Below are 15,894 nucleotides of genomic sequence, written 5' to 3' on the forward strand. Positions count from 1 at the left end.
ACTGGCCTGTCTGCACGAGGGGATGTCCCGCAAAGCAAGGGGCATCGACACAGAAATGCCCATGTCACGTCTTCGGTGCAATGAGTCCAAACAGGTGGCTGCTGCCACACTCACGGCTTGCTGGGATAGTAAGAGCTGAAGTCTCCAAGCTTTCGCGGCTGGGGAGCAAACTGGAACCATCTGCTTTCTTGTCCACGTTTCCACTCGCTTATCCTTGGGGGTAAAAGCCTCCAAGGACTGTGGCAGTTCAGCCCATTGCGCAGGGCGAGAACCCACAACCCTGGCACCGTCTCTTTTCCACACACATGGAAACAACTGCTCATGCTTTGCAAAATCAAAAATAGTTGCAAAATATGTGGTGCAGCCAGAGCCCTGAGCTGGGGTGTTTTGGCACATTGATAGTCACCGCCAAGGCAGGGGCAGCCCTGAATTAACCTGGCATTTTCTTAACGAGGGGTTGACCCACAATGTTGATTTACTAAGAAGAGGCTGCGGTCGCTGCTGGGAATGCAATTTGCACCGACACAACGGTGGGCTATATGGTAGGTAGCATGGGCACCATGGCAGCACTGTCCTCTGCACAGACTAGTCACCCAAGGGCCATCCCTGCCGCCCCCACATGAACCCTCCAGACCTATGTCCCATGCCAAAATTGCAGAGCGGGGCACACAGGTCTCACAGGAAGCCCCACACGTGATGGAGACCCAGGGCCTCGCGGGTTTGTGCGCACTCTGTGAGAGCCCTTGTTGGTGTGAGTGGGCATGTCTTTGGCAGACCACTTCGGTTGTTTTGTTCCCCAGGCCATGAGAGCTGCCCTTCCTAGCGAGTCTGTGTCCTCTGAGGTTGGAGATTATTGGCAAAAGGTATTGAAAAGTTCTGCAGTTTAAAGAAGAGCATTTGAGTTGTCCATTGCCTTGGGGGAGGAGAGAGATAAACTAATGTACACAGTGTGACTGCATGGATGAATGGAGAAGGAGAATGAGGTGACCTAGCATCTCTTCCTGGCTCTGGCCCCAACCCTCGGCATGACCTCAGGCAAGTCATTCCTCCCCTCTGGGCCTCAGTTTCCCCCTGCAACCCTAGGAGGATATTGCCCTGCTTCATAAAGGGCCATGGGGCCGTCACATACAAAGCATTGCATCCTTTTGCTCTGGCCTGTGCATTGCCAAGCACCACCGAGGCCCAGCCCAGGACCTATCAGCAGTAGAGTGAGGCCAAATAGGTTCAGTCCTTCATTTCAGCACAGGAATACAGCTGGTTTTTCTGGTCCGGTTCTTTAGTATTCAATCCATCCCATTAGAAATGCTACAAAATCCCTCAGAGCGCCTGTTATTTGACTTCAGAGGCAGAGTTGCCTTTCTGTTTGATCCCAGACAGATTTTTCTTTCCGAGTCAGCCACTGACCACCCTGGGAGAAAAAAAAAAGCCATTTTTCACACTGGCTCTCCAACCACAATACAAAGAATTAATCAAGGATTAATAAGTAGATGAAAGAGTTAATAATATGTTTAGCAGATGCCGCTGGAAGAGCCAGAGGCCTGCGGTAGATCTGGTGACAAGCAAGACTTCTTGGTCTGTGCTTCTGGGTTTGCCTTAGCCAGCTCTTCCTAGGATGCTTGATCTGTGCATCCTTCTCCAGCCGCCGCTGCGCACGGTTAGCTGCTGGGAAACGCGTAGGTTGAGATCAGTGAGGACCTGGACCTCCGCTCCGTGGGCCGCTGAGATATGCGTTTCAGGGGCCTTTAGGACTGAGGTAAAATGTCTCTGTCGGCTTTAAGGCTGTGAAGTGCCTGGCAGCGCACTTGCCTGTAAGGGTGAGAGCAGCACTTGTCGTTCCCAACGGAGCAACCCGTAGACAACACTGGTATTTGGTGTGGGAGTCTCCTACGCGCACAACCACATCACCTGCCTTTCATAGGCAACCAAAATGCAAGACCTCCTGCAAAATGCAAGACATCGATGGGTTCAGAGCAGCAGGTAGAGGAGTCTGAGTGGTTTGGCTAACTCTGATCTGACAAAACAGGCCAAGCAAAGAGCTTTCTCTTCTCTGGCTGCTCAACAGAGCATGTGAGAAGCAAGGCTGGAGCGGAGAGAGGCAGCAAGGAGGTCGAAATCTGCTCTACTGCAGGGCCTCCTGCGAGGGAGGTTTGGGGGTCAGAGCACAGGCCTAAGGGGCAGGGATTTGAGGTCTAGTCCATGACCGGAATAGATATCAATTCACACCCCACTACTGCAACTCAGTCCCCCCATCTGTAAAATGGAAACAAAGACACTTGCCAGCTTCACAGGGGAGGGTTAGGGAGCCAAGCCCTAAAGTGCTCGGAGAGTCTCAGCTAGAGCGGATGACCCTGCCCCCAAAAGGGGCACGTTTCTGTGGGGCATTTCTACAGGGTCAGAAATATTTGCATAAAAGACAAAAGTGCTTTTTCCTTTTAAATGCCTTCTGCCACAACTCCCTTTGGCTTCTCAAGCAATCTTATTGCTCAGAAGGCTCTTTTTCTGCCATAATAGGCTTTCCATGAAATACCAAACCAGCATCACTCACTCAAAGTCAAAGCATGCCTTTAATAGTGTTTAATAGTCCTTTCTGGTGGCGTTTCAGGCATCCTCGTTATCTGTATGACAGCAGCACCTAGAGGCCCCGTTGGGTTAGGCACGGCAATGGCTCTGCACTGCAAGCCTTGGTGCCGACACGTAAAAGGGGGTTTCGTCTGTTTAGCTTAGCTGAGTTAGGAACGGGTTGAACTGAAGCCAATTTTGGATCAAAACTAAATAGGCTGCTCTTTAACTGGAGCTGAGTCCACACAAGGTTTTGCACCGGTTTAACTTAACTCCGTATCAACAGATTCAGCTAAACTAGCACAAGAAGTGGCCGGAGCATCGATCAGAGGAGTGGAAGGTGCCTCCCGGGTCATCCAAGCCAGGCCTTTGCATTCACAAGCAGCTATATGTAAGCAAAGGGTGGGGGAAAGAAGGGAAAAGACTCCGAGGCAAAAATAGCGCTGTGATCTCCTGGGTCACAGGCTAGTGCCCAAGCCCCGCACCAGCCCTGGGAGTATCCTGAAATAGCGTCCTAGGTGGAAAGCTGAGAAGGTCTTGGCAAGCTGGGCAAAACAGTGACCCTGCAAATGGAAGGCGTCGTAAGGGTGTGTGATTTAAGTTATTATTGAGTGAGTATACCTTCCAATGGGCTCATTATATATAGATAAATATACACTTGCGTCTTCAGGTCTGGGCAAAGATTTTCAAGCTCAGTGATTTCTGAAGCCGCAAAAAAAACAACAACGGCTGACACGTGCAGACTTTTGGCAAGGAGCAAGTGTGCCTCTCCCGAGCTTTCCACGTGGGGGCATGGAGAGGGCCCCCAATGCCTCCCCACCCCCAGTCCAACACACCCAGAGCCCGGAGGGGAGGCCCGCTGGGGGCGTGCAGCCCTCTGCGTGACATCCCTCCGTGGACTGAGGGGGGATATACAGTTATAAAGAGAGCATCTCAGCCTCATCTTTAGGACTTAAAAAATTCATGCTAATACATTTGCAGTGCATCAAACCGTATGCTTTTTTCCACCCCCAAATTGCAGAGACGTGGGGAAATGGAGACCATTTCAAGGGAGACTGTCTAGGACACTGGCACTATGATGATGCTTTATTCCCTCCCCTACCAGTTGCACCCTCTCGGCAGCTGGGAAAAGCAGACTCTCCCCTCACCGGGTCTGTGTGTCTGCCATTTTCACCTGTGCCCAAAGGGAGGACCATCCGGGCAGCCTACCGCCAGGAGAGAAGAGACGGATGAGCAAGCGCTCCCTCTGCTGACAGCAAACCCTGCATCAACCAGGGGATTTTTTGCATCTGAAAAAGATCTTTCCACAGGGCTGTGGGGACCACCCTACTGCAGTTTCCACAAAGGAGCATGGGGACCTGCGGTGAGGCGAGGAAGGGTATCTCTAGGGGCAAAGTGGGGCATGCAGAAGGATGTCACTCGGCTAAAATCTGGACTTCAGGTGGCTAGGTGCAGCCCCAAGGAAACCAGAGTCTCCAGAAAGAGATGAGTATGGAGCGGGCAAGGAAATGGGCTTGTAGGTAGGAACCTGAGGGTGGGAGAATGGCAGTGACAAGAGGAGGTCCCTTGCTGTTAGTCACAGCCCCGAGGAGCAGAGCTCAGGGAACCTGCCGAGTGCCCGACTCGAAGGACCAGCAAGTGCCTCGCAGGGACGGCAGGGCTGCCGGAGGCCAGAGATCAGCCAGAGCCGGGCTGCAGGAATCTGGAGGATCACGGAAACGCTGGCAAAGAGAAGCAGGACGTCCTGCCAAGCAGCTCTACAAATCATGGGCCCAGAAGAAGGCTGCCTGGCAGGGGCTGGACGGCAGCACACCAATTCGGGAGGCAGAGAGCCAAGAAATCAGGTGGAAGCCGTCCCAGGCAGTGCGGGGCCGACTGCACAGCGGGAAGGCGCCGCGCAAGTGGAAGCCGCCCAAGAAAGAGCAGAGCAGGCGTGGGAGCACGGATGTGCCAAGCTGGCAGGTGAAACGAAGAGGCTGGCGTATAGGAAGGGAAGCCACATGCCCATGGGGCGGTTGCCACGGGGCAGCCCGCCCGCTCGCACATGGCACGGGGCACTTGCCCTACTCGAGAGGGACCGGGGGGCACGGGAAGAGGAGAGACAGCAGCCCTGGGAATGGCTGCCTGCACAGACCCCAGCTCCTAGGCTGAGGGAGTGGGGCTGTGGCTGGGCTGGAGTCCTCCTGCATCAGGGCAACCCGGAGGGTTTGGGGGGCGGGGGTGTCTGCAGTGACTGGGGGGCAGGCCCCCGTCCTCCCGTGGATGCACCACACCAGGAGGCAGAGCTGAGGCTGGCACAGCCCGAGTGCCGGCAGGCGTGTGGGTCTGCTCCCCCGTGGCAGCGAGGCCTGCGGTTCACCCCCTGTGATCCTAACAAGGGCAGTGTCATGTTCAGCCGATCGCTAAAATTCATCCTTTTGCCAGACTCGGACAAGAGCCCAGTTCAATGCCCTCTTAGCGATACCCATTGACACGAAACGGGCCAGCCACAGCTTTCATGGGAGCCACTACGGGGACAGGGGCTGCAGGAGGGGGCTCCGTCTCTCACTGCCGGGGCCTGGGGAGCCGGCAGCCACGCAGCAACCGTGCCCCAGCTCCGTCAGAGCGCCGTGCGGCTGTGCCTCCAGCCGTGCTCACTGGCCTGAAAGGAGCTGAAAAGCCCCTGGGGTGATTTCAAGCTGTGGTGCAAAGTGGGCTAAGAAGCTCTTCCCTTCACACATGTAATGGGGCCCATCAATATCTCATCCAGCTGAGGACAGGCAAGGACATGAGCCAGCAGGCAGAGAGATAAGGGGAGGAAGGGGATAACCGGCAAGCAGGGAGGTGACTCCAATGGGAGGTGGAGGAGTGGGAGGGATGGGGCTTGTAAGAAGGGGGCAGAGGTCCAGCTGGGGTAGTGGGGGAGGATATACTTGGTGCCCATCACAGACAGGTCTCAAATGACCGGGGACCGGCCACACCACTGGTGGAGAATGGCACCTCGGCTTCAGCTGCAATAGCAGGGCATCTGGGGTGCAACCAGGAAATGGGCAATCAGGGACTGACCCCCAAGGATCAGAAACCAACCAGCTCAGGGACGCAAAGTCCTAGGGGGTGAGGAGCTGGGGTCAGGAGGCCTGAGATGTAGGCAGTCACCACGACGGAGCCACAAGCCGGGGGTGTCAGGAGCAGGATGCAGGGATGGAGACCAGAGTCAGTAGCCAAGGGGGCTGCAGCTGTCAGGGACCCGTCACCAAAGTCAAGCCATGGCCCCACCAGAAGACAGGGCTGGACTGGTGTAAGGACCAGCAAGTCAGTCCGGAGCAGGCACTCGCACCTGGGAAGGCTGCAGGAGGACAGTGGACAGGACCGGGGAGAGAGGAGCCATTTCACAGACCCCGCTTGAAATGCAGCACCCTCTCTGCCTGCTAAGATGGTCGGTACCTAGAGGCTGGTCTGCGTTCAGGCCAGATTTCCAAGTGCTCAGGCAGCATTACCATGTCCTGACATCAGGGGGTCCTGTGAGCATCTGTTTCCAGTTATAAAAAAGAGAAAAGAAAAGAAAAGGAAGTTTCCAGCTGTCCTGATTGCAAAGGAAATGTAGATGTTTCTCCCCTGAATTCAGCCTATTTCGTTATCAGTCAAGCTTTGTACGCTCTCTTAAAACATTTAGCTCTCAACCCATTTTGGATTAAATTCAGATTTCACTTTAAACACGCTCATTTAAAATTCAAAAGAACCCCATCATTTTAACTACCATTTCCAAATACGACTTAAATTAACCTCTTTTTTTTTTTTAAAGAACGTCTTTTTCTCAACCCTAACCAGGTGTAGCTCATTCAAGCCTGCTAAGCTAAAAAGGGGGAGATGAGAAAGACACCGCTGTGCCTGCATTCTGAAGATACAGGAATGTTTTTACTGGCCCAGCTATGCTGATTCGACGTCACCGCAACAGTTATGCCGGTTGTCCTGGCAAGAACTTGTGGGTTTGATAAGACCTTGGACAGGCAGCAGACACATGCCTGGCCCCAAACCTTTTCAGAGTTAGTTGGAAAATGAGGTTAGTTTGTTTTGCTAGAAAAATGCTCCAAGCTTTTGTCCCAAATATTAAAAACATCAAACCCAAAACATTTTGGCAAAAAACCTGGGGCCTGCTGAAAATTAAATACTTCTAGATGGATTTTCTCAGGGAAAAGCAGGCATTTTTCACTTTCCACGCCAAAGTCCATGTCCTTGAAAACCCAGTTTCCCTCTGAGAGTGTTTCATCAGAGCTTCTTATCAGCCATCCCAGTGCTTTTCCACGAGCTGCCCCGGATGGTCATCTGCAGCCTAAGGATGGACCAGCGTTGGAAAAGTCGTGCTTCATTCAACCTCGTTGATCTCATGCGAGCGTGTCCTTGTGCAGCCCTCTTGCAGCAGCTCAACGCCGCGCGGACAATTTTCTGAAATCTGTTAGTAGTTAGGCGCTTTTTCCCTTTTTTACAGGGCATGAAAGGGGCCCATTTTCTATGGATTTTCCCACAAAATGTTTAGCGCAAAGTCGTGGGGAAAGAATTTGTTTAAATCATTAACATCTTTTGCTTTTTTTTTGCCTTCCAAAAAAATAGGTTGTGTTTTCTGACAAAACATTGTGTTTTCTGCAACCAAAACCTGTCAGTGTTTTCTTTTCAAACCACTTTATTAATTCCAGACGAAGTCCAAACCCCCAGAGACTTTAGGGCCTCAGCACCCCTGGCTGCGTCCTGGTGCCTCGGGAGAGCTACAGGGCTGGACTGGGAGCAGGGCGGAGAGCTGCTGGGGCAGGGCCTGGGGCTTGTGTATCCAGCCTGGAGGTGGCTAGGATCAGGCGCTGCTTGGCTCTGAGTAGCAGCTTCCATAGGTGAGATCTCCACCTTGCACCTTGGCCGTGGTGGGACAAAGCCTCCCGAGCCAGGAGATGGCTGTTTTTCCCCTGGCAGCAAATCCATTGATGTCCAGATGTGGTTTAAATGCGGAATTAATTGTTCTTTAAAAGTCCCCTGTTGTGCACCAGGGCTGCCTTCTTCCGAAGCATCCAGCACAGAGGCCACCGCAGGAGGACGGGGACCAGGACGCTAACTCACTGCTCAGACGCACACTTCACCAGCAGACTCTCGCTAGGCCTAAAGAAGGGTGTTTGTGCCCAAAAGCTGGCAAAGAACAATGTTTCCAATGATTTAGTTGGTCTAATAAAAGACTTCACATTTACCCAAAGAATCCGGTCTGCTTATGTCCTGAGACCAACACGGCTACCACCAACACCCCTAAATCCCTGCTCTCGGCCCCACGGGGAAGGGGGCAGTCCCCTGGCCAGCTGCAGCAGGGCTCCAGGGGGTGGGCATTGGCAATGCCCCTGGTGACCCGGCGTGTGTAGTAGGGGCAGGTCGGGGTAGGGGCTGGGAACCCTCTTTCTGATCCGGCTTTCCCCGCTCCCACCATCGCAGCCATCGGAAATCCTGGTTTTCCATCAGCAGGTGGCACTGCCGGCTAGAAAATCTCTCCCCCCACCCACCTCCCTCCTGCTGCATCCCAGCTGGGCTCCATCCACAACCCGCAGAGCTGGGTGAGGGGTCAGGAAGGAGCTGGTCCTGCTGGGGACAGAGGCACCTCCTGCCACAGCCATGCACGAGGAGGAAGACCTACCGAGCAGCGCTTCCCCTGGGCGAGGGTCGCTGGCACCCCAAGGGCTCCAGGCTTGGGGACCCCCGGCAGCAGCACCGACCAGGAGAGAGGCCCAGCTCAGGTCGAAGTGCTGGAGGAAACTGCCCAATGCCAGACCTGTGGCTGGATGATTTGGGCAGGTGGGAGAGATTTCAACAGCCTCTGGGTGAGGAGGGGCCTAAAACCAGCGTCTCCAGCTTCAGGCGAGGGCTCTACCCACTAGGCTGCTGCGTACGGAGCCAGTGTCCACACTGCAGAAGTTACAGACTCGCAGACAGTGTGGAAGTGCCAAAAATCCCATTTATGCGGCCAGTAAATGCCATGTATGGGCATAAAAAGGCATTCCTATCTAAACATCATGTGTGAGCCCAGGCCAGCTGAGTAGGGGTTATTTTATTAACATTACTTGGGACTTTGACAGCCCAGATTCAGTGCCACATCACCCATATCACCATGTACACATTAATTAATGAAGACCCATGAAATGCCGTGAAGCACTTACATATTCCTGCATCTTCTTTTGCAGATGGGGGAACTGAGGCACAGAGCAGAGCAGAGGCTTGCCCAAAGTCTCAAAGGAGCAAGCTGGGAGCACAACCCAGGTGTCCTGGTGCCTCGTGTGCTGCTCCAGATGCTGGAGCACGCTCCTGGCATCATGCAGTGCTGGGCTCAAGCGTTTCTGTCCCCTGGTAGGTTTGCGGAGATGGCAGGAGACCGTCGTATAATCATAGCGGGGAACTTCCAGTAAATGCACAGCTGTGAAAATAACAGCCTGGGAAGGTTAAACATGATCCCAGCTGAAGCACCACTCAGGGCAGAGTCGGAGTTATATTTATGCGATGATTTCTCTGTGGGGCTGTCATTGTGGTATCCCAGAGAAGGACAAAAACGATCAGGCCTTTAATTTGTGGTGTCTGTAACTGTATGATCTCCAAGCCAGCTTCATCCCGCAGGCCTGGCAGGGGCAGGGGACTTGCTCAGCCCCAGGGCGTTCTCCAACGAAGCCTCCTCCATGCAGCATGCTGCCAGGACCCGGGCAAGGGAGTCCTCAGCTGTAGGCTGAGAATGGAGACCTCCCAGCTCCTTGCACCTGGGCCACTCCTCTGGCATCAGCTGAAAGGTGGGGCTCCTGCCCAGCAAGATCCCCAGATCCCCGAACAATGTTCCCTACAGAGCAGTTTGCTCTTTATGTCCCACCCTGTCCCCACCCTAGTCTGTCTCATCCATTCAGACCAAGATCTTCAGACAAGAACGATCTAGTTCTTTGTGTTTGTACAGTGCTCCGTACGGTGGGGCCCCGATCCTGGCCAGCACGTGCTTTCACAGCATCTCATGAAGTGAGCTACAGCTCATGAAAGTGTGTGCTATATAAAGAGAGCACACAAACTTTGATGAGATCATATGTACACACATATGCATGCACACACACGTCTATACATACACACATAGATACATACACACATATCTATAATCTCATTAATAGATATAGAGCAGAAACTTTCATGGGATCAGATATACACACACGTATATGCATACACACACACATCTATCTATCTATCTATAGATCAATTGATATCTATCTATTGATAGATAGATAGATAGATAGAGCTATCTCTATATATCTCCCAGGCTGTTATTTTCACAGCTGTGCATTTACTGTAAGTTCCTCATTACCTATATATCTATCTAGCTATCTATCTGCAATCACTTTGGTTAGTCTATAAGGTGCAAATCTGCCCTGCCTTCTACGTGACCTCAGACTAACCATGACTCTCAGCATAATAAACCCAATGACTAAACAGCAGGGAAAGCAACATCTTCTGTAAGTGTGAAAACCCCCTGTTGTCACAGCCAGGCTGGAGCCGGACGTCCCGGCTGGGGAGCTGCTGGGGCTTGCTGCTCCAGGGGCTGAGGAGGGCTGAGCTCATCAGCCCTGGAGCTGGCTCCCAGCCCGTGAAGGCCTCTCTCTGACTGTTCCCTTCATGTAGGCAACGGCGCTGGGCGCTTAGTTTGATTTTCCATTGCCTCACCCGCCTGCCTGCTGTGCGAGCGGGTGCTGCCTCCAGCGGGTTGTTTATACCCGCTCTCTCTGGTTCTCTGCCGCAGGCACAGCCTGCTAGCGTGCCACAAGTCAGGTCCAAAGTATGAGCTAGTGCCCCTCTAATAATCAGCCACCGCTGTCGCCCCGTGCCACTGAAGCCCATCGCCACTGGGATGAGGCAACACTGAATTCAGTGGGGGGCATCTACCCCCAAAGCACATGTGGAGCCAAGCACTGGACAGCCAGCGCCCCTGGCAGGCAGGCAGGCGGGCAGGGCTATCTTTGTTCCAGGTTAGCAACTGATGCAGGAGAGATGGAGCTGCCCAAAGGGAAGTCTGTGCAGGGCATGGAAGTGAGTTCAACGTCCCTGCGTTCCCAGCGAGGGCTCTAGCCAAGAGAGGGATTCACACTCTGTTTTACCTCTTCCTGATGGTCCCCTATGTAGCTGCTTTATGTGCATTGCAGGTTTGGGGATGTCCACACTGCAGTCAGAGAAGTACCCTGGGCGGTCCTAGCCCAGCCAGCTCAGGTACCCACGGTAGTGAAGATGGGCTGGCGAAGGCTGTAACATGGCACTGGCGAGGCCACATCTGGAGTCCTGTGTCCCACTCTTGGACCCCACTACAGAAAGGATGTGGATACATTGGAGAGAGTCCAGCGAAGGGCAATGACAATGACTGTGGGGCTGGGGGACAGGACTAGTGAGGAGAGGCTGAGGGAAATGGGCTGATTTAGTCTGGAGAAGAGAAGACTGAGGGGGATTGAATAGCAGCCTTCACCTCCCTGCAGTGGGGCTGCAAAGAGGATGGGGCAGGACTGTCCTCAGTGGGGGCAGATGGCAGGACAAGGAGCAATGGGCTCAAGCTGCAGCAAGGGAGGCTAAGGTTGGATATTATCCTTTTTCACCAGGAGGGTAGGAAAACACTGGAACAGGCTCCCCAGAGAGGTGGGGGAGTCTCCGTCCTTGGAGGTTTTGAAGACCTGGGTAGACAAAGCCCTGGCTGGGATGATGTAGTTGGGGCTGGTCCTGCTTGGAGCAGGGGTTGGACTAGATGTGACCCCCCACGGTCCCTCCCAACACCCACTGTCTGTGGTTCTGTGGGGCACATAAAGCCAGCACCGAAGCCCTTGCAACTGCAGCATCTCTGTTGTTGGCACCTGCATCAGCTGGTTTAAGCCAGGTGTGTCTGTGCATGCTGCAATCACACATCCAGACACAGCACAGACGCAACCTTTCGCCATCCAGGAACCCCTGCTGTCTGCAGAAACCAGTGGCCATTTTGTTCCCAGAATTGCTGAAGATTTGTACCTGAGACCCCACGCTGTCCTCTCTCCCAGAGACCGTAAATTTATCCTCCTCTTGTTGCACCATTTCCTTAACGGCAAATAAAAGCCCTTCAGACTGAAAATATTATAGCTGTTCCCTGTGTACAGAGAAAAACAGAACTGTTGTATATTTAATAGGCATTGTAGCCTTAAATCATGAAAAACTGGCCGCTGGCTCCAGACCTGTTTTCAGGATCCGGTGGCTCCAGGAACATAACTATCTTCCTTTCTTACTGGCGTGCATTTGGAAGCTGAAGGATCGCCGGCTGCCTGAAAATAGATCCGTTTACATACTTTGAGTGGGGCGCGCGAGCTCGTGATGTGCATGCAGAGCTGCGTGTGTCTGATTTATGTCACCCAACAGTCTGTAACTATGAGCAAAACCCTGAGGTTTAAATCAGCACTAGCAGGCATGTAAACAACTTAATGGCTCCATTTGCTGTATTAATGTAAATGTTAATATGAAGCCAACATTGAACTGATCTTTATGAGGCTTCAGTGGCTGATAGCGAAGCTGGCGATTGGCGCCGCTGACGAAAAAACAGCCTGGAAACCAGCTGCTTGTTGGAAACCATTGTGCAGAGGGGCTGGTGACTGCCACGCCTGCCACGTGCAGGCCGTGTTAGGGAAATGACCCACTGCTTGCTTTATCTGGGACAGGGCACTGTTTACTGCAAGCGCAGCCGAGGCCAGCAAAACTAGTCCTGGCCCAGACTGGGTTTGGTGCCACTTCATTTATCCCCGCGGTGGCCACCCCCTGCCAACGACAGGCCGTCTTCCTTCTACCCATGAGTCCGTATTCCTCCTGCAGAGTTGAAATCTGTTTCTCCTTCGCTGAAAGGCTCTAGGGCTGAGCAAAGCCTCTCACCGGGCAGAGGAAAGGAGGCATGGCAGTGCCTAGCTGCCTTGGCACACCTTTGTAAGCACCTCCCCGGCCCTGGCACGTGTGAGCTGAGTCTGGTGACGGCTTCTCCTCAGCACAGCGATTCCTCCTCCTAGATGTGGACATGGCTCCCTGGAGCCTAGACGGTAGCTTTCCCTGGGCAAATGCCCGATGTGGATCTGTGCATGTGTTGGGGGGAGGACTGCACCCAGGCTGGGGTAGCAGAGGAGCCCTTCGCTGGTCGGGTCCTGTGATTTCTATTTTCTATTGTGCAATGTCAGGCTGGGACTCTCTCTCCCCTGGAGCTGAGCATTGCTCCCCCTCAGCTCTTGCCCTGGCTGCACAAGCTGCCTATGCACCAGGCAGGGCCATTTGCATGTGAATGGCTCCAAAAATTCCAGTCTGACCAGTCCTGGGTGTCACCAGGACATGCGGGAGAGCAGGATAAACAAAGCTTTGGGTCAGGAGCGTATGAGCCAAAGGAGGATGTGCAGCTCACTAAGCACAGGAAGAGGCTGCATAGGACCAGGGCAGTGGGGTGCACTCAAGCCCAGGGTATTATTTAAAAAGAAGAAAAAAACAGTGCACCATATTCCTGCATATTTCTTTTCTCACAACCTCCTTACTGGGAAACACTTATCTGGGGAAGTGATTCCCAGAGTGCTGGGAAGAAAAGAGTCTGGAGTCTTCTTGGAGGACGTTCCCCTGGTTCAGTGCAAGCCAGGAGACCACTTGGCTATGGATCACGAGAGAGCTGGAAGATTTCTGGCCCCTGCTCGTATAAGAGGAGACCTGCAGAGTAAGAGATGCTGCCTCATTAGCTCTGCTGCTGTCCATGAGCTCCCCACAACCTGCACCTCCTCGGCTTCTGGGTTACTGTGGTCTGAGCAAAGCACGGGCTTGCTGCTCTTCTCTTCCCAGGGGAAGATCTGGGCTTGCTGGGCTGGGTCTCATCCTCAGCTCTTGGTGGGATGAGACGGGGTGGTGCTAGCAGATCTCTGGGCGACAAACTTGACAACCCATAGATAAAGCCAGCAAGTCCCTTAGAGACAGGGCCTGTTTGCCTCTGCGATGTTGTTAGGGAGAAGAGGGCTACCAGGAATCACGCTGTCATGTGAGCCTGGCTCCCCAGGTACGTATCGGAGAGCGAACGCTACTAATAGCAGCAGGGCCCGGATATTCCTGCATGCGATAGCTGACAGATTTCTTCATCAACCAGGAACTGAACCAGTGAGAGCCGATGCTATTTTGGATTTGGTCGCAGTGCATAATGAGGGCGCTGGAGAAAATAGTCTTGGATCAAGTGGTTGCAGGCTGCTTCCATTTACATTCAATGGAAAGGACGGGGAAAGGAGGTGTGGGACTGAGGGTCTGGATTTCAAAAGGACACAAAGGATCTGGGTAATAAAGGCAGGTGGAGGGAGGGACTGAAGGGCTGCAATGTGAAAGAGGCCTGGCATTTCTTTAAGTCAAAGGTGCTAAAAGGATCAGGAATCTGTATCCCAGGGAAGGGAGGAAACCATGGGGAGGAGCTCCAGGCCTAACTGGATAAATAACCACCTCGGGGAAGATGAAAGGAATAAGCAAAAGAGCCTAGGAGGAATGAGAAAAGGACAATCAGCAAAGCAACCTTGTCTTCCAGGTCAAAACAGGTGGGCAGGGAGCGAGAATCACCAAACATCAGGCTGGGATAGATCTGGGGGAAGGGAGGGGGGAGAAATGTACCATCTTTAAAGATGGTAAAACGCCCCCATAGGTAGAAATGTTTATTTTCTACTTACGGGGACTTTTTACCATCTGTAATTTTCCCTGAGCCTGAGGAAGGGCACATGTGCCAGAAAGCTTGCAGAAAAAGATAATTTTTTTTGCAATTTCTTAGTTGGTCTAATAAAAGGCATCATCTCTGGACCAAGACTTCTGGAGTTTTACATTTCTTTTTGTCTCAAACCAACACAGCTGCCGAATACATCCCTGAACCAGAGGGAAAAGAAGCTGGAGGAGGAGGTTGGCCCAAGCCTGAATGAGCAAACTGAGGCTGGAAATGAGAGGGTTCCCAACCATCGGAGCAAGCACGTTCCTTCCGCTAGTGGTGGCAAAAATAAAAGCCCTTAGGGGTTTAAGATGGAGACAGGGGCTTGTGAAGTTTATGACAAAGAAACCTCTGACACAGTGCTCGTGATGGCGGGGGACCGGGCTGGATGACCCAAGAGATCATTTCTGTGTTTTCCATTAAGAGATCTGTATGTTGAAACCGCTTCTGTCCGCCTGAGCGGTGGCTGGCAGCTACCCTGCGGATCCAGAGTCCCCCCGGGAGCGACGGTCTCGTGGAAGGGCCGAGCTAGTGGCATTGCAAGACTCCCTCGGGCCAGGTCCCAAGCCGTGGTCTCAGAGGGCTGCACTGTGGACCGGACACAGGGAATCGAGAGCCCTTGACTCTCCGCCTACATCCTGCACCGACTGTCTGTGTGACCTGGGCCAAGTCCCAATAGGGCCCAGTCCTGTGAGAAAGGGAGTGCTCCTATCGCTATCCTTCCTCCCCTGCCCCCTCAGTCTCCTGATCTGTGAAATGGGAATAGAAATAATGCACAGTGATATAGAGCACAGAGGGCAGTGGGAGGGCAGAGGGCTCAACAGCTTGTGGGATCAGGCCCGGAGGGAGCCATGCTCAAAAGCCCCATGTAAATGCTAAACATTATTATTTTTATTGGCACAACAAGGGCGCCAACGCCTGCCAAAGTCAATGGATCAAGTGTCTGGGGACAGCTAGAATTTCCGCTTTTGGGGATGCATCATTTCTGGGTCCCTGCATTTGCTTTGCAGGTGAATCGCGGTGAACATTCAAGGAGCAAAATCCATGCAGCAGCACAAACAGATCCACTTCTTGCCCATCGCCCCAACTGTGGCCCCAGCCAAGGCAGCTCCAATCACGCCAGCCTCCGCTACCACCTTTCTCCCAGGCTGCAGGAGCGGGGCAGTTGGCTGCCTTGCGGTAAGAGCCAGGCTCCTCCTCGTTTAGCTGGGGAAGGGGCTGCTTGCAGGTGGGTTCGCCCCAAAATGCAAGCCGGAAAGAGCACGGGCTGCCGGCTGGGAGTGTCCTGGGGCAATGGGGGCCCTATCACCCCCCCAGGACAGCCCACCCAGCACACCTCTGCAGCCCAGGGGCACCTGCTGCATCAGCCACATGCCAGCTCCAGCCCAGGTCGGCACCTGCACCCCGGGGTGCCGCAGCGGAAGGAGCCAGCTCCACCCCGGGGGCTCGGCCCTGCACGCGGGGGTGTCGCAGCTCGAGCGGGGTGCCCGCAAGGAGCGGGGCGGCGGGAAGGGAAGGGGAGAGGAGAGGAGGCGGGCCCCCGCGCGGCACTGCCATTGGCCCCGCGCGCAGGTACACCCCCGGGGCCGGCCGGGCAGGCAGGCGGGTCGGCGTTG

General features: G+C 53.7%; 1 protein-coding gene across 2 annotated transcripts in view; it reads left to right on the top strand.

Moving 5' to 3' along the window:
- The first annotated feature begins 15,307 nt into the window (after nt 1-15,307).
- The window catches only part of ECE1 (endothelin converting enzyme 1), a 57,789-nt gene continuing 57,202 nt past the window's right edge, over nt 15,308-15,894 (top strand). For both annotated transcript variants that reach the window (XM_025203715.1, XM_025203712.1), the window contains exon 1: nt 15,308-15,457. In XM_025203715.1, coding sequence (XP_025059500.1) covers nt 15,323-15,457 — 135 coding nt within the window. In that variant the 5' untranslated portion in view covers nt 15,308-15,322. The remainder of the gene's footprint in view (nt 15,458-15,894) is intronic.

The sequence above is a fragment of the Alligator sinensis genome, unplaced genomic scaffold (genome assembly GCF_000455745.1).
Source record: "Alligator sinensis unplaced genomic scaffold, ASM45574v1 scaffold512_1, whole genome shotgun sequence".
Classification (NCBI taxonomy): domain Eukaryota; kingdom Metazoa; phylum Chordata; order Crocodylia; family Alligatoridae; genus Alligator; species Alligator sinensis.